The 17,896-nt window shown below is 39.3% G+C and overlaps 1 protein-coding gene across 1 annotated transcript in view; it reads right to left on the bottom strand.

Annotated features, from left to right (window-relative positions):
• Nucleotides 1-17,896, bottom strand: part of OCA2 (OCA2 melanosomal transmembrane protein) — a 181,291-nt gene that overhangs the window by 61,087 nt on the left and 102,308 nt on the right. Inside the window, exons 18-20 of the mRNA XM_075491924.1 lie at nt 16,012-16,139; nt 11,323-11,382; nt 10,684-10,788 (exon numbers count right to left, since the gene is read on the bottom strand). Coding sequence (XP_075348039.1) covers nt 10,684-10,788; nt 11,323-11,382; nt 16,012-16,139 — 293 coding nt within the window. The remainder of the gene's footprint in view (nt 1-10,683; nt 10,789-11,322; nt 11,383-16,011; nt 16,140-17,896) is intronic.

The following is a 17,896-nucleotide window of genomic DNA, read 5'->3' as shown; positions in this document are numbered from 1 at the left end:
TAACAGGCAGTAGCGCTAGATCAGGAATCCCCGCTCCCACAAATACCTGGTTTTGCAGCAAGGGGCAAACATTGGAACATGCCTTAGCAATACATATTTGTGCACACTTAAATTTGGGTGGTTTACCTATTTAAAGGAATTCATCTCTGCCAAAGAATGACGGTTATAAGTCAGAAAGGGGATGGAAGTCCTATGGACCTCTGACACATGCTTGATGTTAGATTTAACATGCTTATATCCCTTGTAAAGAAGAGGTATTTCTAACACGGAATGCTGCACCATAAGTTTCAGTTTTGAATAACCACATGAAAGATGAATGCAAAACATTCAGTTAAATTTCTAGTGTTTCAGATAGAAATATGTAGTTGATCCATAAACTACACCAAATTTTTTGCAAACGTTATGGGCTATCCTGTTTGGCAACTGCATGCCACGGAGTCTCCAAAAGTCACTAGCATCTAATTCTTTTGATCTAAAAGTAGGCATAAGACAAACAGATTGTTCTAATTTCCATCCTAAGACCTTTCCTGCTCCAAAAACAATGAAGAATTAAGAAACTTGATCATCAGCAAGAACTCTTGAAGAGATGTTGCAAATCAGTTAAAGCCAACGGGCATTTCTCATTGCTTGAGCGTTTGAGCTTTAAATAGATAAGGATCATGCACAGGGTCAGTTACAAAGGAACCTGCCTCTCTGTTTTCCTCAAAAATCACCTTTAACACTTTTTGCCACACTCATTCATGCACTTATGTGTGAGGCAACATTTTTGCACTATCAATACCTCAAACCTCAGCTTTATCCACTGTTATAGTTAACTTGAGCACTAAAAACAGAAATGCAAAATAAAAGGGTTAGAAGGAAACTTTTCACTGTAGTTTTCAATGTTTTTGAAAAACTGAATTGGTTCTACAACTCTTTCTGATTCAAGCCATAGGCATTTACAATAGCATCAAAAGCACTGCAAGATAGGATACTTTGCAAACTGAGATACAGCTGTCTGCAATACGAATTGTACAAATACCTTTGTCATATTGATTTAACATATTTGGAATGCAGATTTTTTCATAGTTTTATGAAGTGCTGCCCCTCAACAGAGAAAAAAGCAAAAGTTAAAGCTTATGAAGCCTCATGTTTCCTTCATTATTCCCTCTTCAGATTATGTGAACAGCACCCTTATCAATATTAGAAGGAGCATAATAATGCCTTATCAGGAAAATAGCTTTCATTTCTTATACCATTTATTTCAATAATCTTACCAGGATAAATGTCTGTTTGACTAGCTTCTAGAAAACTTGCTAATTTTGCGGGAAAGTTCAATATTGAACCACCCCACATTGCTGCTTGATTGGCAGGATTCAGATAAAATGAGTGATGTAGCCCAACAGAGCAAAGCCAAATCCCTCTCACCTACCACCATTGTATCCGTCTCCAGTAAAACAGAAAAACACAACTGTAGGAAATAATAACTGTAGCTGGAAAAAGGAGAATGTCCTCAAAGACTTGATACAGAAAGGAGCTAGTCATTAATCTTGATTCTATATAGGGTGTTATGTGAATTATATATATAGGATGTAAGCTGATGCACAAAGAACAATGCAAGTGTCTACAGATGTTGGCACATTTGTCTGTCCTATAACTATCCTAATCAAAATCAATCCTTGTGAAGAAAACATTTGTTTATACCATATACTGTGGAAGTACATAAGACGTGTTACAAATATAAAAAGAACAAAAATCGAAATGTATATGTTTTCATCTTTAACACTGCTTTTAATCTTGAATCAGTTTTGAAAGCTTTTAAAAATTGAATAGGATTTTATTACTGTTATAAATTATCCACCTTCCCTAGAAAACATCTTCTATTAACAATTAATATTATAAGAAATTAATTAAGATTAAAAAAAAATGATTCTGCAGGACAGCATATGTCTTCTTATCCCTCTTAGCTCACCAACATCCTCAAAATTTAAGCCAGACGAAACAATCAAAAAGAAAGGAAGCTCAATTTTTAGTTTAAATGAAGCCTTTGAAAAAGAGAAAACAGAGATTTTAGACTAGAATTATATACACCAATTACTACTAAGCTAAATCTCATAAAATACTATTAGTTTTCTCACAACAATCCTTGCATTTATATTGTGGTATGCAGTCCCTTTTTTTTAAAAGAGACTGGTGATGATGTCTGCACATCTCAGTTGTGTTGTCTACTTGACAGAGGGGGTCTACTTGACACCTCCCAAGCCTTGTTCCTTCTAGTGCTGTGTCCTGGTTTCAGCTGAGATAGAGTTAATTTTCTTTATAGTGGCTGGTATGGGGCTATGTTTTGGATTTGTGCTGAAAACAGTGTTGATAACACAGGGATGTTTTAGTTGTTGCTGCACTAGTCAAGGACTTTTCAGCTTCCCATGCTCTGCCAGGTGCAGAAGAAGTTGGGAGGGGGCACAGCCAGGACAGCTGACCCCAACTGACCAAAGGGCTATTCCATACCATATGACGTCATGCTGAGCATATAAAGCTGGGGAAGAAGAAGGAAGGGGGGGACATTTGGAGCGATGGTGTTTGTCTTCCCAAGTAACTGTTACGCTTGATGGAGCCCTGCTTTCCTGGAGATGGCTGAACACCTGCCTGCCCATGGGAAGCAGTGAATGAATTCCTTGTTTTGCTTTGCTTGCATGCATGGCTTTTGCTTTACCTATTAAACTGTCTTTATCTCAACCCACGAGTTTTCTCACTTTTACTCTTCCAATTCTCTCCCCCATCCTATTGTGGGGGGAGTGAGCAAGCGGCTGGGTGGTGCTTAGTTGCCAGCTGGGGTTAAACCACGACATCCTGTTTGTATGAAAGTGGAATGGAGAGTCTTGAACATTTTCCTTTCACATGTATTTATTTTATTTTATATACATAGACTGCATGATTTGTAAGCAAAACCATGACCAAAGAGTTAACATTTTCACATCTTGCTGTCATAGCCTCTTTTCCAATACTCCAAATTATCCAAGAACAAGTTGAATCAAGACCTTTATCCTGTTCACCTATTTTTACAACAAAACCTTCTCATGAGAATGGCATTCCACCAGTCAAGGAGATGAAGAAGGAAGATCTCTTTTGAAACTATGAAGACCTTCTTCTGAAATACAAGCCGAAATGATGACTTAGCTTTACTAGCTGGACCCTGGATATGCAGAGAGGAGACCAAAGAGGAGGGGCACTGGTCCTGCTCTGTCAGTGGGCGCCTCCTCCTGGGATGGCAGGAGACTCATAAGAAACAGCAGGGTGAAGCCCTCTCAGCTACTTCTTCTTCCCAAAGATAACACTTGTACAAGTAATCACACACCCCCATTGTCCAAGAAGGGTAACTTAGACAAGTTTATCCTATACCTATGCAGCACAGTAGAAGGCATGAGGTCATATTGCCCATTTTGTCTATTTGTGCAAAATAAAAATGAAACAGCAATTCATGTCTTTATTTTAGGGATTCATTGCTGCTCTACCCCATGGGATTTCACGGCACACACTTTGCTAAGAACTGCATGTGGTAAAGTTGGCTTTTGTGAAAAGTGCAGAGAATATGCATTAATAGAAAACACCTGTTTGTAGTTTCCCAAATTGTTGATGATTGGTCTGTCTCTGCAGACAGCTACGGCCCAGTCTTACACATTTATCAAGTGCTGAAATACAGGGCTGTTGTGGTTTAGCCCCAGCCAGCAACCAAGCACCACACAGCTGCTCGCTCACCCTCCCCCTGCAGTGGGATGGGGGAGAGAATAGGAAGAGCAAAAGTAAGAAAACTCGTGGGGTGAGATAAGAACAGTTTAATAACTGGAACAACAACAACAACAAAATTATAATGAGAAGGGAAACAACAAGAGAGCGAGAGAGGAAAGAAACCCGGGGGGGGAACACTGATGCAACCGCTCACCACCCGCCGACCAACACCCAGCCCGTCCCCGAGCAGCGATCGCTGCCCCCCAGCCAACTCCCCCCAGTTCCTATACTGGAATGGGTATGGAATAGCCCTTTGGCCAGTTGGGGTCAGCTGTCCTGGCTGTGCCCCCTCCCAGCTTCTTGTGCACCTGGCAGAGCATGGGAAGCTGAAAAGTCCTTGACTGGTGTAAGCAGTACTTAGCAACAACTAAAACATCAGTGTGTTATCAATACTATTCTCATACTAAAATCCAAAACACAGCACTATACCAGCTACTAGCAAGAAAATTAACTCTATCCCAGCTGAAACCGGGACAAGGGCATAGAAAACTCTGGTAGGGCAGAAGGCAAAGAAGATCCAAAAATAAAACTGGCACTAAGAACATGAGATACACACAAAATATTCAGTACTGCAAATGAAAAGCCTCTGATAGCTTTAGAGGCAATAAATAGTGGGCCAAAAATTATCTGGTTTCTAACAAAGACCTGTCAGAGACTAAGTCACCTTGCCAGCCAGGTGGTTAATGGAAATTGTTTGTTACGCTATACTGAGGAAATAGTATTTAAACTCAGCTAAAATGAGGATTTACTATGGCTATATTTTTAGTTCTGGTAATAAAAGAAAAATATAAACAGATGGCTCCAGCATATGTGGCTGATAAAACATGTCAATTAAACTAAAGAGCATACTGGTAATAAAATCATGTCACCTAACATTCTAAGGGCAGAAATCCGTGGCTATTTAAATGACAATACTAGGAAAATGCAGGCCTTAAAAACGAATAAGTCTGCCTGTCAAGGAATGTCATTGTGAGTTTAGCCTGTTGAAAAAAAGAGGAAAAATATCAGAGGATTAATAGAATGACATATAGAGCATCACTACATGATTCACCACATTTCTTCTTCAGACAAAGCAAGCTGGATATCCAACATGAAAAAAACCCTTGCCATTCAAGAATTAAAGTGTGTGAGACTTAATAACTAAACTCCTGATTTATTAATTTTTTATGCACAGAACATTTTGTGGGTGTTTTTTAAGCAACTCCCAGATATATCTATATATATATTAGATTTGCTGCTGGCAACATAGTTTTTTGCATACAGTCAGAGTTCATGGAGTTTCCCACAAAGTATATCTCAAACTCAAAATATTTTGCTATAATATATTTTTTACATATTGGCAAAAAATGATTGATTTTCCTATCACAATTGCCAGGCATGTTTATGCAATGAAGTGCAATAAACACTCAGTCATATAAACATCTATTTAATTAGGGAGCTGGATCTTCGCTCTCCAATGCTTAAAAAGAAGGGAAAAGTCTTGGGATTACAGTTCATCAAGCAAGATGCAATCTCATCTTGTTCTGGGGCAGTTCGTGATCTTTGTATTCAGGACAAATTACGTGAAACAAGCAATTGGAAGATACTCTGAAGACTGTTTTGTCTTTGTGCAGCTCCAATGCTTTATTTTAGTTTAACACAAACAGAACTTCATCAAGACAGAAACAGTAAAAGTAATCAACCTATGATGAGCTAAGTGCCCTCAGAAAATCATTCCACTGTTTCATGTACGCAATTATCTTTCTACAGCATCCTCTGTAGCATAAAATACTTCCTGTGTTCTGAGCTCTTTGCAGAGATTTCAGTTTAGCGACATCTGTACATGAATTCCATACGGTACTGACATTTTTGATGGTGGGGTTATACCAGACTTTCTCTTGTCTAGAGCAAAGAAGAATTTGACCAACAACGGTGTTGCACTGAAAGGTATTTTCAGGGTAAGATGCTTCAAATACTAAACTAATCTGATTTTTGTAATTTCAGAATTTTTTAGTAAGGGAGAATTCTTCTCCATGATACTGGTGCTGGGTGCTGCTGAAAAGCATCAACTTGTTCAAAATGTTTAAACACATGAATATTTTGCACCTTAAAACATTTCTATCTTAAAATAACTGAAAATATTTAGGTCTTGTTTTTAAACTGCAGATAATGTGTTGTGTTTATGTTTTAGGATAAGCAAGAATCCTAACTTGTCTACGTAGATACTTAGCAATTCTGGAAAATGCTTAGCTTTTCTTCTAGGAAACCATTTTCCTTATCTGTTTTCATTACATCAATTCATAAACCAGTATGTTTCCTAGAATTCTTTGTAATGCTGACTCAGATATATTCATATTCTAATTACCTTTTTAAAATATGGATCTACAGCTTCCACTTTCACAACCTGTTAAGGTAAGAATCAGGCAGCTATAAATTTTAATGCTTTCAAATCTGAAACTTAAAATGGACCAGACAACTTTATCCAAATACATATAAAGTGAAATTTTTAGTCTCAAGATCCATTAATTAGGCATTCACATTTTCTTCATTTTTATTTTTTCTATACACAAAGCAAGTCATTGTGAATCTGATTATCCCACTGGTACAAACAAAGAAGCTGAAATAAAAATTTGGACAACCATCCTTCAACTTGATGTTTTTTTAAAGGAAACACAGTATCACAGTTACAGAGCTATCTGCAGGTTTTTTTCTTTTTCTTCCCTCCAGCTATGCACCTCATAAGTCACGCCTCAGGCCTTCTTACATGCTTTAGTGGAATTCCATATTTCTTCCATTTCTCAGGCAGGTCCTGGGTCAAAATACTTTATATATCAATTATATGGGCTACTTCTACACTAGCAAGTAACATGGCGTAACAGGAGATTGAAAGAGTGGGGTCTTCTTACCTACAGTGCCTTCAGTCCAGGGGGATCAGTCACCTCACACTGGAGACCCTTACTTCTGTCCACTCTCATGCCACTTCTGACTTACTACACTGAGTGTGTGTAGCCCATCCCATCTCCTTGCTCCAAGTCTGGACAACGCGCACTGCACAGTGTTGTAGGGGATGAATGGAAGACCTTATCCAGCAACACAGAGGCAGTGCTGGGGACATTCCATGAATGAACCGATGCCTGTCTTCTTGCACCTTCCCACCCCTGAAGGAATGGAGCAATATGACTTTCTAGGCACCCTTGCCATCACAGTAGTTTTGCCCAGTCAGCTGGAGGCTTAAAACCAGAAGAGTTGAGACTGGCAGGACTGTCGCATCCCTGGAATATGGGACAAAAAGCACAGGATACTCACCTTCCTAATGCAGAAGAGACTCTGTTGGTACCCTTGACTATAAGCTGCCACGAAGCCTTTCACCATCTTTGCATGATATTTCAGGAATCCCTATCCGTGTACAAGTCAAATAGACTGTCACCCTGTGAGCCTGGTTTCCCCTAACTCCTACTGGTCAGTGGCTCACCACTTTGGGGTGAGCAAATCCACTATTGGCAGACGTCTCTGACGCCGTCGTCCAAACACTCTTTGCTCAGTCAGAGCATACAGCTGATATCTACGAAACCACCCTGATTTTCTGTATCTGTAGGTTCAAAACATGGGAGGAATTCGATGGGTCCCATAGCCCTGCCTAGCACTTGGTCCATCAAGACTATGACTGCAAAAATCACAAGAGCTATTGCCCTATTGTCATACAGACATTTGTTCACCACTGAAGGAGATTTATGAACCTCTTGGAGGACTTCACTGGAGGGATTCAGTATGCCTGGATCTTCCACAATTATGAGTGCAGGCTCAGCTGTGAAGCTGGCACCTTTTGGCAAAAAAGGACAGGATCATTCATGGCTAGACTATAGCAGTGCCCTATACTCCATTATCACTAATACATATGAAACCAAGCTCATATATAGAAGCATGTCAGCTGGGTAACTGCATAAATGTGTGAGTGAACTATGTGGTTGAATGTCCTGGTTTCAGCTGGAACAGAGTTAATTTTCTTGCTAGTAGCTGGTATAGTGCTGTGTTTTGGATTTTAGTATGAGAATAGTATTGATAACACACTGATGTTTTAGTTGTTGCTAAGTACTGCTTACACCAGTCAAGGACTTTTCAGCTTCCCATGCTCTGCCAGGTGCACAAGAAGCTGAGAGGGGGCACAGCCAGGACAGTTGATCCAAACTGGCCAAAGGGCTATTCCATACTGTATGACGTCCTGTTCAGTATAGAAACTGGGGGGAGTTGGCTGGGGGGTAGTGATCACTGCTCGGGGACTGGCTGGGTGTTGGTCGGTGGGTGGTGAGCGGTTGTATCACTGTTTTTTTTTTTTCCTGGGTTTTGTTCCTCTCTCACTCTTTTGTTGTTTTCCTTCTCATTACAATTTTTATTATTATTATTATTATTATTATTATTATTATTATTGTTGTTCCAATTATTAAACTGTTCTTACTGCTACCCACGAGTTTTCTTACTTTTGCTCCTCCGATTCTCTCCCCCATCCCACTGCAGGGGGAGGGTGAGCAAGTGGCTGTGTGGTACTTAATTGCTGACTGGGGCTAAACCACAACACTGAATAAGTGAATTGTGTGGATGGTTTTCTGCTATTAATAATTACAGCTTGATTCTGTAAACAGCAATTCAATAAATAAACAGAGATCTTAGAAATACCTGTTGCACTGTGTGTTTATTAGACGCACATGCACTCAGTCCCCACTTAGCGAAAAGCTATTCTACAAAAGAACTGGGTTCAATATATGTAATAACCCTCATCAGGAGTTCATAACTTTGACATATATAGTGATAAATAGCCTTCCAAAACCAAATATTGCTTGTTTCGACAGTAGGAACCCAGTGCCAAAGAAACAAAAAGTATTTTACATTAAAGTTTATACAATCTTACATAAAAATTTGGGACTTAGCTACTTAGGAATTTTCTGTAAATATTTTCTAATGTAGAATGACAAAGATCAAAGTCCAAGCCCATTCATTGAGCTAGATGATGCTAGGTCTCCACTTTAGTCTGCCGTATAGCACATTAATGCCTTAACACCTCAGCTAATGACTGCTCTTGCACAGGTGAGAATATGCCTGCATTTTTCTTTCTTCCTCCCTCCTCTCTTCACCTATTTTTAAAGAAAAAAACATGTAGCAGCCTCTTAGGTTCAGCCCAGAACAGGATGAAAAAGATACACATTTGAAATGTCTAAAATCTTGGCAGAAATCCTTTCCTGTCCATCTGTATTTCAATCCCTCAAAGACACAAAAGAAGTGGTCTTCAGGCATCCCAAAAGACTCCTGTGTTTCAGTCCCATTCCCCAAAACATAATCCTTTAAAAGAGGGTTCCTTTCAAAACCTGTAAAAGACCCTTTGGTTGATGTGCATGCAGCTGTCTTGGTGTTGCTCCAAACCAATTTTCATAGACTAGCTGGATGTGAGGCAAAACCTTTGAAGCTAAGATTTCTGCATTATTGCTTAATAGTCCTCAAGTGTTTGCTGCAAGGTGACTCATCCTGAACCAATCTTTCCCTTCATGCCTATTGCTTGCAGTCTGTTGTTGTTAATTCAATATAATTCCACAGGAAACACCACGGTAATCAAACCAAAATACCATATTAACATATAATTATAGAGCAGTTGCAAATCTGTCCAACCTATCATATGCCCTATAAGAGTGTCTTAAACCTTGACACAGGTTAAGGGTGGACATGACCACCCAATAACAATGGAAGAAAAAATTATACTTAGCTGAGAACAAGCTGTAACAATGAATCATTCTTACGGTATAATGAAGGGATTATTGCACTTTAAACAGAGAACTTGATTGAATAAACCTACCTGATCATGCCCTAATTTGTTATAATTTGATACTTTTCTGATATTAAAACTCAGCTGCTGATAAGCATGTGTTATGATTAACATTATTTGCTGTTTTTTAAACTAATTACATAAGTAAGGTAGCAATAAGAGGTTCAGGTGTTAAAAAAGCATTAGCATAACTACACAGCGCATAGAGGGAAAATATTGATAGCAGTGGATGGTTAGTGACAGTTTCCATCAAAAGGGCAATTTTACTTTTGTCCTGGTTTCGGCTGGGATAGAGTTAATTTTCATCCTGGTAGCTGGTATAGTGCTGTGGTTTGGATTTAGTACGAGAATAACGATAACACACTGATGGTTTAGTTGTTGCTAAGTACTGCTTACACCAGTCAAGGACTTTTCAGCTTCCCATGCTCTGCCAGGCACACAAGAAACTGGGAGGGGGCACAGCCAAGACAGTTGATCCAAACTGGCCAAAGGGCTATTCCATACCATATGACATCCTGTTCAGTATATAAACTGGGGGGAGTTGGCCGGGGGGTAGTGACCACTGCTCGGGGATGGGATGGGTGTCAGTCGGTGGGTGGTGAGCAGTTGCATCACTGGTTTTTTTTCTTGGGTTTTGTTCCTCTCTCTCTCTTTCTCACTGTTTTCCTTACAAATTATTATTATTATTATTATTATTATTATTATTATTATTATTATTATTATTATATTTCAATTATTAAACTGTTCTTATCTCAGCCCATGAGTTTTCTTACTTTTGCTCTTCAGATTCTTTCCCCCATCCCACCGGGGGCAGGGGTGAGCAAGCGGCTCTGTTGCCGACCGAGGCTAAACTACAACTTTTCAGTTACAGATCTGGATGTAACAGGGAAAATGCAAAAATACAGCTAAAACAGTGGATCTAGTTCTACAACAAACTGCAACTGCTGGCAGCAATGGCCAGCTAAATGCCTAAACAGTATGAATAAGCTTGTAATAATGATTCAACCTTAGGGGATAAAGTAAACTACAACACAGCAGAGGTGAAAAAAAAAAAGCAAATCATAATCAGCAAGCTCAGCTCCCTTGCCAGCACCAGGAGGAAGATGTGCAAGTGCTGCGCAGACCCCTACCATTGTAGCCGTGAAGGGGATATTGTCGATCACAGAGGAGGCCAAAGCAGACACCCAGAGCACTAAAATGATGGCCACCGCCAAGCGCTGGTCCTCAGGAACCACCTGGAATTGAGAGAGGTCAAATTACAACTTCAGTGAGATCAGTGTTGCTCTGTCCCCCTGATGGCATAACTGCACGTTCTCCACGGTTTTAATTTATCAACATTTATTATTCCTTCAGGCTCTGAGATAGGAAAAGCATCTTAAAGAAAATAGCCCGATATTTAATAACACAAGATTGTTCTCTTTCCAAGAAAATTTGAACAAATAGAAATACAAAGACTGGTACTTCTAATAGTCATACTTACATTTCACACAAGAAACAAACTATGCAACTCTAAATTTTCCCCTTTTACTCTTTGTATTTTCTTGGGTTTTTTAGACTACAGAAAAGGCTTCCCTTTTGCATTTATGGCTATGGACAGATATATACATATTAAATATCAGCCACACCAAAGTATAACATGCTTTCTTGATATTGCTGATGCAGGAATGCAATCATTAACATGAAATTCAAAATAAAGTACTATTCATTATTCTATTGGACTAAAGCTATTTTCCTTACCTGTTAAAAAACTGTAGACATTTTAAACATACCTTTATTAACAAAGCTGTCTGCTCTCCTATGTAGTCTATTAAGTGCAGATGAGCCAAAGCCTAAAAAAAAAGACATTGATATTAACTACTGAAGTGCCTGGTGCAGTTACTTTTTTTTCAGTGGATGTAAGCAAATACAATTCCTTCCTATTCAGAAGATATTGATATTCATCTCATGTAGCTTCTACAGCAGCTTTGCAATAGGTAGAAAGAAAAGACATGGCAAGAATTGGTAGCTGTATTTGCAGAAGTGGGTTGATTGTGCTGGAATGACTGGAGGGATTCCTTAGGAGTGTGGGGCACAGGCATCAGAGAATGGTTGAAATTTAAAGATGACACTCTTCAGTGGTTACATGTTTTCTGAATACCTGAACACAACTGATTTTAAACCTACTTCCCCAAAACCACCCTATAGATAGATATATATCATATGTTTAAAAGGTCAGATGAAATCAGGCATCTTGTGCTCAGTCCCAGATGAAGAAAAGAGAAAGAAAATACATGTTTCTGTTAAACAGCTTTCTCAGACTCAAAAAAACCCAGCAATACCCATCTGCTAAAACTAGGCCGGAGATCTTGGGTGAACAGAAATTGGCACAGAGGCAGCAGCACCTGAAAGGCAGGAAAACCAGCTCTCCGATCCCCATGTCAGGCACCCGAACTGAGGCGGTGAGCCCTCTAAGCATTGAGCCAGGGGCAGCCTGGACCGGGGTGCTCTGTCCTCCCTGTGAGAGCCATTCCCATTTGTACAGGATACTCAGATAGAATCCCGTACAACCATGGTTACTACCATGGATGAAAAGGCATAGCAAGACTCCAGCCTAGGGGTGATGGCTCTGATTTCTCCTTGGGCAGACAGGAGAATATAAACTGAGTATTCACACCCCGGGAGAACGATCTATTCCCTCAAACTACAAGGTAAAAGGGGAATTTTAACTCATGAGAGCTACTTTTTAATACACTTTGGTTTTGTTTTCTTTTCTTACAAGTGTCCAGAATGAAGTACTCTTTTCAGGTTGAATGGGCTATATCTATTTCATGACTTTTCAGTTTCTTGGGGGAAAAAAATCACCATTTTTGGTTCAGCCTGGACCAAGCTGGTTGGCTTTCTTTCATTTTTTCTGTCCTGACAAAGAATCAATCAGCTGCGATGCCTCACTGACTGACCCCATTCCCACGCAGAGCCGCAGAAGTCAGCATTCACACAACACAACTCCATATAACCTGCGCACCTGGCAGTCAGACAGAGTCCTTCAGACACATCAGCGGAAAAATACCGTTCAACTCGCACGCTGTCAAATTCCATGACAGAGATGGCCAAAGATCCTAATAGGCACCGAGTGGTGTGGTATAAGACACGGCAACGTCAGAGTGACAAAGGGGCTGTCATTCAGACCAGCAATTCCTGTACCTGCAGCTCATTCAGGCAGCAGCTGAACGCTAGTGGTTTGGGTATCACCACATACTAAATTTGGCCCAGAAACTATATTGCCTTTTAACAATGCATTGCACAAGAAAAGGTATATCTACGTGTAAAAATGCAGCATGCAGAAAACAAGTGATAAGACTTTTAAATACATACACATACCCCTTACATTAAAATAAAGGTAGTTTCTTCATGACTTTAACTTCCCAGAAGGAAGTTTCCTAAGAAATGAATTCTTGTTGGTAATTTTAAGTTCCCATTTTCATTCTAAGCTATCTGCATTGCTTCGTCAACTCAAAGGTTATGGAAGCGACTTTTTAAATGTATGTAAAAGCAGTATTATTAATGAACTGTAATATTTTTTCTGCAATTGCTTTGCGTTCACACTTTAATATAAACATTTTAACACATAGCTGTCAGCAACCAGAGCTCAGAATTACATTCAGTTAACACTGCTGCCTTATTACTTAATTATCTATTAACACAACATATTACTTTTCAGTAACACTCAAAATTTGTTCTGGAATCCAGACATGGTACTACAAAAGAGATAATCGGGAAAGAGGGAAGGGAGTGAAGCACATGCACGTCACTCCTGCAAGACAGTCAGTCTGCAGGTAGCCCATCACGTTAGAGATGATGACAGTACTAATCACATAACCAACTTGAGGACGTCTCTACGATATCCAGGCCAATCGCCCGCAAGCACCTAAGTGAAAGTCAGCAATTAGCACCCTGCCACTGGCCTCCCCTGGGTGTAAACTCCACAGAGGGTCTACTGGATCTTCCTGTGTTTTCTAAGAGGAATAAGTATTACTGCACTAATTGGTGCCTTCAAGCGTACCAGCTCCTGTCTGACAGCTCAAAATAGAGTTTTACTGCAGAAAAAAATCATGTACCATTTTAGATCAAAGTTTAATTTATGCACAAACATTTGCATGAAACCCTCTTATGGACACCATGCCATGATGACTGTTGTAAATAAACTCTGCCTGAAGGGATTAAGGTAAAATGTTAATTTTGACTATAAAATTGATCAAAATACTGTATCCCTGAGAGGCACAGGAACTTATGTCATGAAAAGACAGAAGAGCAGAAAGATTTTATAGCCTGTAACAGCCAGTTCTGAACAAGGACTAAAAAGACAGTTGTAAAGATTGATTACCCGAAGGACACAATAGAAAACAAGAGAGCTCCAAAGGATTTCCAACTTTTTCATTGCAAAAGATCTGCCAGACTGGACCAATGAGCACCCAAAGGCAGAACCTCCAGTAGTTCCCCCATGGCTCTGGAACTTCATTCACGTTTTCCAAAATGACTTGCAGCCTAAGTCCCACCCAGGTTTTTAAATGTGCCTTGTAATAGGAAAGGCAATATTTATAGCAGTAGGAAATAGCTTCAGACTGGGAACCCTCTAAGAGGAAGGATCACCAAGGGTGATCCACAAGAATATGAGCTGACAACTGCTGAGTGTCTAGCTCATGGCAAGATTTCTCATACTTCAATGCATATCTTTGTTTTGACTTGTTTCTTCTTGACATTGTTAACCTAAAGGAAAGAAAAATGCCTTGGCAAGGACTGTCATCTGCTAATCCAAAGGGTAATCGATTCAGATCAAAATTAGCAGTGATGATACTGAGAACATTTTTCTCATTCATTTATGGGGAAGAATTTAGCATCTCTCACTTTTTTCCTTGATTATGTGTACAAGTTTCTTTCATGACCTTAAACTGCTGTTATTCTACAGAGCCAGGAAAAATATTCTTTTGTTAACGAACTATTCACTGGTGACCTGAGAAACCATAAAAATGAAGTTCAGTGAATTACAACAGTCGTATCCGAAGTTTGGCAGTAAATGGCAAATAACTTCCTGAGTGTTTTACTATGTTATTGTGCAGTCACACAGCACTCAAATCAAAACCACTCAATCCAAGCTAAAACAATAAATACATCAGGGCATGCAACCAATAAATTGTTACAGCAGCAGCAGACAAAATAAACGTGGCTTCAATATGGATTCCCTATAAAAGCTAGAAAATGCAAGGATATATAGAGCCTGATAATGTAGAGAACTAAAAATTGCCTGTACTAATGGATGTACAATAAATCAACATTTCCTGATGAATTTTAGACCTACTAAAGGTCTAAAAGGTAGACTAGCTGGCAAACAAGCCTCCTAATGATAATCAGAGTTTCCATTCATCTTCTCAGAGGTTACCAGATTTTGACTTCCAGTTTGGCATTAATTAGAGTTAGTTGAATTATTAGCTGTTTGTATTTGCTTCATATTTTGTCCCTTTTCCTGCTGGCGATTTTTTTTTATAGATCGCAGTTTACAAATTCTTGGGCTCTTTGCAGTTACTGGGGGGGAGGGTGGAGGAAGGAGGCTGTGTGAGCAAATTTGTTATTACAGGCTTTTCCCAGGCTGCTCAGTCAGACAATTCACTAGCCATGGCAGTGCCACTGGTCACTTGGGTTTTGTCAGTCATGTTTCTACAACATTTAAACCCAACAAATAACAACTGAAAAATACCAAGCATCCTAGGGAATGCACAGAAGCCTGATTGCCTAGTAAATGTGAGTATTCCTACGAAGAATTATCCAAACATTTGGGGTAAAAATAAATCTTCTCAGGCTATGAAACAGTAAATAAAATGGGATACAAACATGACTGGACTGTTTCTAATAGTCAAGCAGACAAACACAAAGAAACTACACAGCAAGATACCCAGGCATTTCAAGTATTGAATATCTTTTTAAATTACAATTGCAAACTGAAATTCAGTGATATTATCCTTTCAAACCATACTCCCATGAAATCTCTTAGGCCATTTAGTAGCCAGCATGTAGCAGACAGCGTTAGGAGCATTTTTCAACTCTGGTTTATTCTTCTTTTTTATTTTTCCTATCAATTGTCAAAACAATTGCAAAACAAACACATAAATACATATAAATATCTGCATACGTAACCGACGACAAACCTGGAAACTAAAATCCCACTTATATGAAAATGATTGTGTCAGATACATTCAGCAAATGCAGCAGCAGGAGAGAGAGTGAGACCAAGCTTACAGTGAAAAATTAAATCTCAAAGAGGTCCGGCCAGCTTCCACCACCCTCAATTTCTCTCTGTGCTACCATGACTACACTCAGTTTTCAATATTCTAGCAGGATTGAATCTGCAGGAGGACTCTGCCCAGGAACATAATTCACATTTTAAGTCAGTTGTAACTCTTCAGGCTTTAGAAATCTGAGAATCTTACCTCCATGAGAACAAACAATGCTGCAAAGAAAAGGAGGGTTGCCCACTCAACTCTGTTCAATATCATCTCAAAATCATGGATGTCGGCTAGCACTAGCAGCCAAATGGCTCCCAACATGGCAATCCAGCCTGCATTAGAAAAAGAGAGAACAACACTTTATACTTCACAGACTTGTTATGTGCCACCAACGTAAAAGTTACAGTATTGCGTTTTTCAGGGCCTTGAAGACTCACTGGCTATGTGCTCTAGAAGATAAACAGAGGAAGGGAAAAGCTCTTTAAAACAGAAGAGGGAGTGACTTTAAATAGCAAAACAGGGTCTTTCCGGACAGGATCCCTCTATACATCCTGAAGTGTTTTAAGACGTGTATTTTGGTAACTGATTGAGAGAAAATGCAAATCGAATGCACAATCAGCCAGAGAACATAATCAGCGAATCTCCTGTCCGAGCAAGGCTCACTTTCTCCCTGCACAGTTAAAATGCTTTCTGGAGCTGTTTGATTCTTCTGACACATTTATCTTAAACACTGGAATGGGATTTCAGACATGAAACAAAAGGGGGTTGGGTGTTTTTTTCCTCAGAATGATGCTCCTCTTTCTTTCTTCTCTATTTTTTTCCTAAAGAGCAGATTATTTTTTTTTTAATACAAAAAACTAAGATACATAATTTAAGATTTTTTTAATGGCATGGAAATAAAGCCTCCCAGCTCTTCAAGTTATTTCTCTCTTTGCTGTGACTATTTCATACAATTTATGCTATCTCATATATTCACAGTCGGAGAGTGATGGATTCACAAAATTGCAGAAAAAGTGAGGAAGAAAGAAGAATAACAATCTTTGCTGGCAAACAACTTTAAGTCACAAACTTATAATCAAATAACAAGTGTAACTTAGGGAGAATAGGTCCCTGCTACAAAGCAGATAGATGAATAAAGTGAGCCCTCTCCAAAAGTCTTCAAGACCTGTAGTTAGAAGAAAATTCAAAGATAGAAGACTGATTCATAAAAGTTTAGGCCATTCAATTTACAGCTTGTGCGTAAGTTTTTTTCTGGTAGGTTAAAAGAAGAAAGAGATCCAAAAACACCCAACAGTTTAAAATCAAGCTATAACCCATTTAAATCCTATTTAAATATAAAAGAAATAAAAAGACCAAAGGTTCTCCCTGTTCATGAAGCTGTAAAGCTTAACTCTTTTTTTTTTTTAAATATACAGTGTCACATAAATATTCCCTAATCAAAGAATGCATTTTGCTCTCTCAAATACATTTTAGGAGCTTTCAGTGACATACTGTACTCCTTAAATGAGAATTTCAGGTTAACTCTGATCAGTAAGGAACATCTGCTGAAAATATTGCCTTGGGGCAATCTTTCAGGCCTGCCCAAAAGCCAAAACCAGCAGCTCAGGAGTTACTCTGGCTGGTCTGTTTTGTAAGGAGAGCTAAACCAGCTAGCTTGACACTAGCTCCAGCTTTCATGTTTTGAGGTGGTTTTATTTTCTGCTATCGTAGTTGCGCAGCAGTGAAATCATACTTCTTGCATTTTTTGGTTCCAAAACCAAAACACTCTCTGTAACACCAACTCTTCAGCCGATGACCTATTTCTTTCCTCTCAAGCATCTCCAAGTGCCATCTCCCTGATTCAGCTCTATTCTTGATGCCCCTAATCTGGCTTCTGTCCTCTCCACTTGGCTGAAACCATGTTTTTCCAGCACTAGAAATGACTTCTCCCTTCCCCAGGCCTCTCCCCATGATCCTTCTTCTTGAAAAGCTCTGACACAGCTGATCACTTTGATCTTGCTGTTTCCTTGATAAGTGGCTCTCACAAGATTTTTTCTTTAGCCTGGTGCAAAAATAATCTACAGGGAGATGCAGGGAAATCCTTGTAAAG

The sequence above is a fragment of the Mycteria americana genome, chromosome 1 (genome assembly GCF_035582795.1).
Source record: "Mycteria americana isolate JAX WOST 10 ecotype Jacksonville Zoo and Gardens chromosome 1, USCA_MyAme_1.0, whole genome shotgun sequence".
In the NCBI taxonomy this organism is placed as follows: Eukaryota; Metazoa; Chordata; class Aves; order Ciconiiformes; family Ciconiidae; genus Mycteria; species Mycteria americana.
Note: the sequence above shows the minus strand (reverse complement) of the source record. Positions and strands in the feature narration are given on the sequence as shown.